Source organism: Herpailurus yagouaroundi, unplaced genomic scaffold, assembly GCF_014898765.1.
Source record: "Herpailurus yagouaroundi ecotype Mexico unplaced genomic scaffold, PumYag 77, whole genome shotgun sequence".
In the NCBI taxonomy this organism is placed as follows: domain Eukaryota; kingdom Metazoa; phylum Chordata; class Mammalia; order Carnivora; family Felidae; genus Herpailurus; species Herpailurus yagouaroundi.
Genome location: NW_024412388.1, coordinates 20520713 through 20530612, shown reverse-complemented (window position 1 = coordinate 20530612; position 9900 = coordinate 20520713). Strand labels below are relative to the sequence as shown.

Here is a 9900-nt window from a genome sequence, read left to right as displayed (position 1 = left end):
CCTGCTTGGGATTCTGTCTCTCCCTCTCTGTTCCTTCCCGGCTTAGTGCGTACTTGCTCTCTCTTTCCAAAGTAAATAAACTTAAAAAACACACAAAACTGTAGGTTGTTAGGGGTACCTGGCTGGCTCAGTTGATGGAGCATGCGACTCTTAATCTCAGGGTTGTGGGTTTGAACCCACATTGGGTATAGAGATTACTTAAAAATAAAATCTTAAAAAAAAACAAAAACAAAAAAACTGTAGGTTGTGAAACCATTTAGTGGGTTATGGCCAGCATTTCCTCCCCTTAATAAAATAGAAAAGTAAATATGAATGATAAATAGAACATATTGCATGTAGCAAGGGTAATGAGCATTATTGTATAAAACTTATGTTCACTATATACATACAAATAAGCATGGGTATCTTAGGTCACAATGTAAAATGTGTATTTCTGGTTTGGGTTCTGATTTTAGAAGTCTGAAAAGCCACTAAGACTTCACCTCCTTATTTTAGAGTTGAGAAAACAGCCCGGAGAGTGAAAGCTGATTATTGCAATTCACAGCCACCAGTGCCAGGCTCTGCTGCGGCCACTGCTTCACAGGGATCCTCCAAGGCAGGTCTCATTCTACCCAGGAGAGGTATGGTTACTCAAAGTCACATAGCTACACAGGTGAGGGATCAGGTGCCCTCACTTTGGTCCCAAGACCCCCTCGCACCCCACAAATGCCAGCAGCCACACCTAGAACAAAATGGTTTTAATCAATTGCGTCACCCTCACTCTCCTGGGAGCGGAGCAACAAAAAGGCTCGGCTCCTGCCCCCAGAGGACAGTAAGGCTTAATGTGTCTCTCCACACTGCAGGGCCCAGGCTGGGCAGGCTGGGGGAGGGAGGGGGGGGGGGGGAGGGGGGGGGGGGGGAGGCATGGAGAGAGGAAATGGCAGGTGGCTCCAACACAGGAAAGCAAAGGGGCCCCTGCTGGTCTTTGGGCCCCAGGGCCCAGCCCCAGTACTCCTGCTTTCCCCTCCCTGGCTGGAGAAAGGTCATGGAGAAGAGACAGGGGAGCAAGTCCCAGCAGCAGGAAAAGCAGCAGCAGCTGTTTCCTTCACCAATAAATATACTTCATTACCAAGCTAGAAGAGAAGGGCGGGAGAGGGGCTGGGTGGGGAGGAAGGGGGAGAAGCTGCCACCTGTGTTGCTGGGATTAAAGCAATGACGAGATGGTGCCAGACCCCCCACCACTATCCTCACCCCCCCTCCCCTGTCTTCTTAAAACTGTGAAAAAGCTTTTAACATGGCCCTCCTGTCTCCAGGGCTGCTCTGAAGCCTGACTGAGAGGAGGCACCTGGCAGAGACCAGGCGGAGGGAGGGAAGGACAGAGGGAGGGAAGAAGGGAGGCTGCAGCTCCCCAGAGGCTGCAGCTGGAGGGCTGGAGCCAAGTAAGCACTGAGGGGAAAGGGAGGGAGAGGGAGGAAGGCTGAGCAACTATGAGAGCAGCTCCCAGCTGAGAGCCAAGGGGGCAGAGAGATGCTTGGTGAGTGGTGGGGTGACTGCTGTCCAGTGTCAAGCTTGGGGCTGCTGAGGAGGGAGGGGGCTGAGTTACGGATTTTCCCATCTGAGTGACTCAGGAGACCCCCTCTCCCTCCCCCACCCCCAAGAGCAGCAGGGGACGGAGAAAAGCCATCACTTCTTTGGTCTTTGTGGCGGCTCAGCACATGGGGTGGGAGGGAGGGCAGAAAGGGCCCTTAGCAGAGAGTGCCACCTCAGCGAGAGAGAATAGGCCTGGCTGGGAGCTCTGGCAGAAAGGTCACAGTGAGGCCAAGGAGCCCCCAGAAAGAGGAGTGGGAGTGGTTGCAGTGCGGCGCAGAAGGGGATGGTGCGGTGCCCCACCCTCTGCCAGGGCCCTTGGGAAAGGCTAAGCCCCCTAAGCCCCCAGAGATGGCCAGTGAGAGCAGGCACAGGGTCCAGAGCTAGCACTGGGAGAAGGGCGAGAAAGCTCTAGTGCCCAGGCAGGGGCCTGGCCTTGCCTACTGCAGGACTCCCACCTTCCTTCTGCTTCCACCCTGAAACGGGGCTGGGGTGGCGGGTGAAGGGAGCTCGGGGGGGGGGGGGGCCATCCTTTCTCAGAACCTTCCCTGAAGCCATGGAGGAGCTAGCCTTGCCCGCAGGAGCAAGAGTGGCAGCAGGTCAAGGCCAGCCCTTACTTAGACTGGAAGTCCACTCCCCTTCCTGCCGCCAGCTGAAGGGTAGGACAGTCCTTGAAGACAGCTTCAGCCCTTGCCTCCCACCCAGCCTGAGGCAGGTCAGAGCCCTCCAGGGATGTGGAAGCGGGCATATGGGTGGGGGGGCATATGGAGGGGCTTCCCCTCCTGCTCTTCTGCTCAGAGCTGGGTCCAGTCAAGGGGCAATCTGCCCAAAAGTCTGAAAGCCAGCAAGTTGTAGCAACCCCCCACCCCCAATGCCAAACTAACAAACAAAACAGGGAAATGAAAAAAATGTGGGGGGGGGGGGGGGAACAAACCAAAACAGAACCCCCTGACCTCCTGCCCATGGTGGAGGGTCCAGCCAGCAGCAGGCGCTGGGGACCAAGGCCAGGAGGGTCTAGCTGGGCCGGCACTGAACCTGGCCCTCGGAGCTGTCCTCATCATCGGAGGCCCCAGCACCCCCACTGCTCAGGCCTGTGATCCGGTAGCCCATGTTGAGCAGCATCACCTCCAATGGGTCAGCATTCATGCGCCGCTGGTTGGCCTGGGAAGCGCCCTCCATGTCCTCCACAACTCGGCCTGTGAGGTCTTCACTCTGGGTGGGGGGAAGGCACACATAGTCCTGGGATGGATGTGTGGGGAAGTCGGGAAACACACACACACAGCTGCAGCAATACATGCAGAGAGGGGTGTACAGAGCAGGAGACGCACAGGAGTGTCCATTTGTACATACGCCCTTATGTGTACATGGGTGCAGGCAAACGCACACACTGGGGTAAGTACGGGACACATGGTCACCAGGATATATATGTGAGGGAGAGGACACACCAGGGGGTTACACACATGGGGGGCCACATGGTAATATATACAACTGGGAGGGGACACAACATATATATGAGGGGGGTGCACATGCTGGGATACATACTGGGGGGGCATACCCATATCAGGGTACACATTGGGGGGGGGGGGCCCATACCAGGAAACAATAGGGACTCACACCAGGGTCTGCTGGGCATACTAGATACCCAGGATGGGGGCACTGTCTGTGTCCTCCACCCCACTCTTGTCTGTCATCACTCCCAACAACCCTTCATCCTTTTCCTCTCCCCTCATGGGAGAACCCCTGTAGAGTTCTCTTTAAAATTCACAGTAAATTGCCTCTGTAATTAGATGCACCACTTGACTTCTGTTTTTCTGGCTAGAAAGGGAAGGCAAGTGGGACAGAGGGCAGGAAAGGCCTCAGGCCAGCCTGCCTGACTACCCACCCTGGGAGTAGAGGGGACCACACCATCCTAAGTGTTCCTGTGGGCTGGACACTTTGCATCTGGAGGCATCACTTTATCCTTAAAGTAACCTTTTGAGGTGGGGCTGTCATTCCCATTCCAACGTGGACGATAAAAACCTGGTCAGAGGTAGTTCAGTCCCTCAGGCAGTGAGTGAAGGGACCAGATTCAAACTTAGGCTCACCAGATGCCAAAGCCCGCACACTTCTCATGTAACTAAGGGACTGGCTTTGCCCAGCTTCTGGGGGACACAACACAGTGGTATAGGAAGGGCAGGGTACCCAGGGAGCCTCTGAGGTGCTGCTTTCATGCTCTCATGAGATGGTGCCGGAGCTCTGGTACCCTCCCGACCCTCCCGCCTCCCTGTCCTTGGTTACTGTTTCCTGTGAGTCTCATCTTCTCAGCTCATTCAGGGATATGACCCCAGAAACCAGGAGCCAACTTCTGCTCCTGGAGCTGCCCACTACATTTGGCACTTTCAGAACTTGATGGCTCCCACCTTGACATGGTGTTGAGCCCTTTGGTAAGAGCTTCTAGCCTTTGGGTGACTCATGTCCATTCCCAACCCTCCCAGGCTCAGCTGAAGGCCTTGCACAGGCTCCAACCCAACCTTCTTCCCTGTCAAGTTCTGGCCATCTTCTCTACACCCTCACCTCTGGCCGGGGGTTCCAGAGCCGCACAACAGGGTCAATGCCGCTGGTGGCCAGGAAGCAGTAGCTGGGGTGTGGCTGCAGGCAGTTGACGATGGACTCGTCCCCCTGGAGTACGCGGACCAGGTTGGTGGTCTCCTTTTCCCAGATGAAGAAGGAGCCATCGTCAGAGCCACTGACGATGTACTGAGCGTTGCTGGCAGAGGGGCAAAGGGCAGGGAGGTCAGGTGGGGTACCGCCCTACAGCCTCAAGTAGAGGCTGTGTGGCTTAGGGCAAGGGGGAGCAGGGAGGTCTGGAGCTGCTGAGCCCCCCCAAACTCTGGGGTCCTCACTTGACTTAGAACTCCCATACACATGGTAATCCTTTCCATACTACAGAGCTCCAGTCGCTGTCCAGCTAGTCTCTTAAACTCAGGATCAGGGACTGCTTGGGACCCCCCAAGATACTCTCCCTCAAAGTACATTATAAGCTCCTCGTGTGCTGGATCAGATCTTGCATCTCTTAGGTCTCTGGGAACACTCTTGTCTAAGCCTTCCCTCAGCAGTCCTCGGCTTTCGGGGTCCAGTATCCTGATCCTACAGTATGTCTGCCCCCCACACACCAGTGACACTTAGAAGGGATCTTGATGGAGAGGTTCTTGACATTCAAGTGTCTCACCTACCCTAAGAAAGTACACCATCTAAAAGGAGGGTTGGGGGTGACAGGGTCTGATGTGACACGGGCTACGTCCCTCAGTACCTGGGGCACAGTTCTGAGAAGACAACTGTGCCTAGACTACCAGCTTCTGAGGCTCTTGCCTCATAGCCTCAGCAGAGGGAAGCACCAAGCATCCACATAAAGAAACCAAGCTCCAGCACATGGAGACAGAGGAGGAGGAGGTGGGGGCTAAAGGCATTGTCTAGGCCCCTCGTTGGGTACCTTATGGATTACCTCATTAATCCTCATTATGGCCCCATGAGTGGGGATGGTTGGTTTCATTTTGTAGACGAAGAGGCTGAGGCCCACAGAGTTGTGAAGCCATTTGATCAAGGATATAGAGGCAGAGCTGGGATTTGAGACTTTTTTTAAAAGCATTATGCCCCCACACCCCCTTCAACCTCCTGTTGCCAACCAGGCTGTGCCCTCCTTCTCTTCAGGGCCTCGGACCTGCCAAAGAAATTGGCCTCCTTGATATCCGTGGTGGTGTTGCAGTGGCCACAGTATCGGAACTGGTAGTCGTAGCTTCGTTCCCGCAGCACCATCTCATCCTCCGAGATGGAGTCCTTGCGGCTTGTGCTGCGGAGGCGGACAGGGCCGCCACCGCCACCACCAGCTCCCTTCTTCTCTTCTGGAGGCAGAGAGCAAGGAAAGGTGAAGCCTGTCCCTCTCTCCCCTCCCCAATTTGTCTCCACCCCGGCCCTGTTTTTAGCCCAGGTGCTAGTAATGTAGGGCTACCTGCCTAAACCTATCTGGAAAACTGGGAATGACTCTGAGGAAGAAGCATCTTTGGACCCAGCCCTTGAGGATGTTCAAGAGGTGACCTATGATGCTAGGAGGGCCTTGGCTCAGGTCCCTGAATAATGTCTAGAAGCCCCAAGAATGCATAGACCCATGCTTTCTGTTTCTGTGGAGGTGAGAGGCAGGGAGGGGAAGGTGAAGCACTTCCGAGAGAGCCTTGAGGGGGTGGTTTTTCTAAACAGATCCATAGCTCTGAAGGCAGTACGGTCCAAACCCTTCCCCACTGAAAGACAAGTTATCATGGATCCCAGCTGAGGCACTGATCAGTTAAGTGCCTTGGGTAAAAAAAAAAAAAAAAAAAAAAAAAACCACCAGTTTTCTCGTGCCTTAAAAGTGCCTTGATTCTGCCTGCCTCGGGGCCTTTGCATGTCTGGTCCCTAGGCCAGGAATTCTTCACCTCCCACAGCTACACTTTGTATCCAGTTACCTCTTCCTCCTCATCCTTGAGATCTCAGCTTAAATGTCTCCTCCCCTAGAATCCCAGCGTTCCATCAAGTCCTACCCCATACACCTATACCACATCAGGCCCCCATGGCACATATCACACCGTTTCTCCTTCATCACTTGGTTCCTTCACTAGAGCTGTGAATTCCTTAATACAGAAATACCATCTGACTTGTTCACAGCTGTACTCCCAAGACCCAGCACAATGCCTGGCACAAGGTAGATACTTGATAACTATTCAAACAAGTGAATCAATCCCACGGTTAGTAAACTGCATAAGGAGAGAAGTGAGGATCCATGTCTGCCTCCAGAGCACAAATCCCACAAATCCCCAGCTCACTCTCCAATGCTACTGAGGTGAGCTGGGCAGGGCTTCAAATGCTCTCCGTGCAGGTAAAGGCAGTGTGTTCAGAGAGGCTGTGCTTCACCCGAGATCACATGGTTACCACTTGGCAGAGCTGAGGTTGGAGCCCGAGGTTCCACACCCCATGTGTGAAGCACTTCTATCGCCCTGTACTGCTGCCTCTGCTGCAAGCATGCAAACTGGAACGAGTGCAAGCCCCAGCTGCTGCCCCTTACTCAGATGACCAATGGGACAGCCAAGGCCCTGTCTGTGAGCAGGTGAGAATGCCCAGCTGGAGCCACACGGCCTGATTGGGCTCAACTTACTCCTGTCTTGAGTCCTGGGCATTACACGAGGTGTTTGAAACGTGCTATTGCTAATCCTCAACAGAAACTCTGAATGGGAGGTGCGATCACTCTCCCTTTACAGATGAAAAACCTGAGTCTCAAAGAGACTAAGTGACTATCCCACAGTCACATGGTTTCTGAATTAGCAACTGAATCCAGGCCTCTCTGATCTCAGAACCATGTCCTCTCCAGATGTCATGTAGCACCTCAAATAGAGGAACAGCACCCTCTCCCCAGTGCCCACTCACCACCATCATTTTTGGAGAAGAGGGCTGCTGTGATGTCGCGGCCCAATGCATCACAAGCGCTGCTGTGGGCCTGCTCCGGGAACTTCCCTTTGAAGTCATCCAGGCACTCCAGGGCCTCAGCCACGTACTTGAGCTCAAAGAGGCAGCGGGCCAGGCGGAAGTGTGCCTTCAGGTGGCATGGGTTTAGGGAGATGGCCTTGAGGCAGTCCCTCAGGGCATCGTAGTGGTCACCATCCCTGGGAAGGCAGGGGAGTGTGGCTTGGAGGTGGGGCTGCATGGCAATCAGGAGTCCACTCAGTCTCTGTGGCCACCTCTGACAGATCTCAGGATAAGGGTACTTGGGAATGAAGAGAACCCTGGCTCAGCCCAGGCTTTGCTCCCCAGGAGACACAGTATATTAAGGAGATAAGTCAGGAATCCTGAAGTCTAAGAGGGGGATGGGGGAAAGGGAATGGGGGAGGGGGGAGGGGGTATGTGTGGGGAGAAAAACAAAAAAAAACAGTGCCAGGCTGCCCTCTGCTGGGCACAGAGTGCAACTGCTCACTGGCTCACCCCAGGCACCCGCAGCTCTGCAGCAGAAGGCCTGGCATCTTGCCCACCTCAGGCTCCCCAAGCCCTCCTTCTCTCTTTCTCCAACCACCTCCTCAAATCCCCCCGGCTGGTCTTCAAAGCCATGGCCAAGGCAGGGGGCTCTCAAGGACAGTTCTGTGGTCTGGAGAAGCCAGAAGTGCCAGGCTGGGGACTCGGGGTCTGACCAGCAGGCAGCAAGCCCTCAGCCAGACCCCCCTCTGTCCTGGCTGACTGATCCACAGCAGCTGTGGCCTCTACCTCCCGGGGCTGAAGGATGGGGCCTGACAGACTGGCAGAGTCAGCTCTCTGGAAGCTGATGGTAAAGGGGGGTATGCACACCAGGAGCTCCAAATCGTCTCCACTCACTTCTTCCACCTCCCAAAGCATGGATAAAGGGAAGTGGGGATGGTTTTGGGGGGAGAGCAAGCAGGGACGGGTCAAAAGAAAGCCCCCACTCTCCCACCCCATGCCAGAATATAGGGTACACTCCCCCCAGCACCTCTCATCTGTTCCCACCTCTCATTTGGAGAGCCAGACCGGTCACAGGGGCCACTTCTCCTTTGGCAGCTTTTTTTTTTCCTTTTTTTTTTTTTTTTTTTTCTGCTGGGCTGAGGTGGGCCTAGCAGCACTCCCCAGAGTTGATGCTCCTTCCACCAAAGCACAGCTCACAACCCGCCTGCATAGGGCCAAAGCATGCCCAACAGGGGAAATGTCCTCCTGACTCCTCTCCTACAGCACCAGAGGGAGCATCCAGCCCTGGCAGCAGGAACAAGCAGCTCACCAGTGTGGGAGGAGGCAGGGGACAAAGTGCTTTGAAGGCATGGCCTGCGTCAGAACAACTGGCTGTGATGAAGGAGGAGGGACTGTTTGGAAATCCAACTGCCACCTGCAAAGTGCCCCTCAGAGCTCCTGGAGAGAGCCAGACAGAGACCAACCAGGAGCCGGAGGGTGACAGCTCCCACTGCATCCAGGAGCAGATGGCAGCCCTGGAGAGACTGGCCTGGGACAGAATGTGACATTCTAGGGGTCACTGGCAGGCATGTGGGGATGGGGAGAGAGCAGGCTGGCCCCAGGGCTCACCCATCCAGACTCACTGCCAGATCAATCTCCCTGAAAGGACAGCCCTCAGCACATCCCTCTCCTGCTCAAAACTCTTCAGTAGCTGCCCATCATCCCACTGAATCCAGGCCAAAAACGCCACCGCTCTGCATTCCAAGTTCTTCCCAGGCCGGCCCCAGGCTACCTCACAGACTCATCTCCTGCCAGTCCCTTCCAGAACCCTCTGCTCCAGCCAAATGGATTTGTTGTTCTGCAAACAAGCTCTTCAGTCAGGCCCCCACCCCCATGCCTTTGTTCACACCATTCATCTCCCTGGGAATGTCTTTCTCCCATAATCCCCTCCTCCTCTTCATCTCCTTGCCTAAGCCTGCCCACACTTAAAGCCCATCAGACTCCTCATCTTCCTGACACTTCCCTGACCCCAGCTAAAGTGACCTAACTTGTCTTAATGCCCATGGCACTTCACCTGACCACTCAAAGGCTTACTGCTTCTTCGATGATGATGAACCATAATCATGTCTTTGTCCTTGGTCCAGAGGCTGGGCACTCTGGAGCACAGGAACTCAAAGTGAGGAACTCTGTGTCCCTAGTACCTAGCACACAGTGGGAGTTCAGAGAACATGTCGAGGGCACCCATGGATTGGGAAGTCATCAGCCTCCCTTAGCAAGAATGTAGGAGTGAAACAGCTCTCGGCATAAAGCCTGGATGAGGACACCGCATTCTACTCAGTTCCTGGGACAGAGAGGCAAAACACCTTAGGATGGCCCCCAAACCATCACCTCCTGGGTTGGGTTGCCATCTGAGCACTTGGCAAACTCTTGATGCCTGGGCTAAGGCCTGTGGGGGTAGCATCTTCCCAAACCCCTATCTACCATCCTGCTGACTTGGGTGGGTTTCTTAAGCTTCCCTCTCTGGCCTGCCTAGTTGCAGCCAGACGATGGCACACCAGCTGGCCTGTCTGTCTGGGCAGAGCCGACGGATGCCAGACGGAGCAGAAATGGCTGTGGGCCCAGCTCTATCCATCTTCAGTCCTGGCCCCGGCTGGGGGGTGGGGTCTGCCTGCCTGCTTGCCTGCTGGTGCCGTAGGCAGAAGGGCTGGGAGCCCTGATGGTCTCCAAAGATAGCAGGTTCTTCAGGATATGGACCCACTCCTTTACCACCAGCCACTATGACCCAACATGACCCACAGCCAGCTTCAGATCCCTGGTATCTTGTTTGTCTTGGTCCAATGGTCTAAGAGCACAGGAAAGCAAGCCCAAGGTCAAGGGGCTACA

The 9900-nt window shown here is 54.8% G+C and overlaps 1 protein-coding gene across 4 annotated transcripts in view; it reads right to left on the bottom strand.

Moving 5' to 3' along the window:
* Nucleotides 1–721: 721 nt before the first annotated feature.
* Nucleotides 722–9900, bottom strand: part of WDTC1 (WD and tetratricopeptide repeats 1) — a 65962-nt gene continuing 56783 nt past the window's right edge. For 2 of the 4 annotated variants that reach the window (XM_040466304.1, XM_040466284.1), the window contains exons 13-16: nucleotides 6997–7232; nucleotides 5264–5444; nucleotides 4120–4312; nucleotides 723–2778 (exon numbers count right to left, since the gene is read on the bottom strand). In XM_040466304.1, coding sequence (XP_040322238.1) covers nucleotides 2581–2778; nucleotides 4120–4312; nucleotides 5264–5444; nucleotides 6997–7232 — 808 coding nt within the window. In that variant the 3' untranslated portion in view covers nucleotides 723–2580. Of the gene's footprint in view, nucleotides 2779–4119; nucleotides 4313–5263; nucleotides 5445–6996; nucleotides 7233–9900 lie in introns of all 4 variants that reach the window. The other 2 variants (XM_040466295.1, XM_040466314.1) reach the window with 2 other exon arrangements.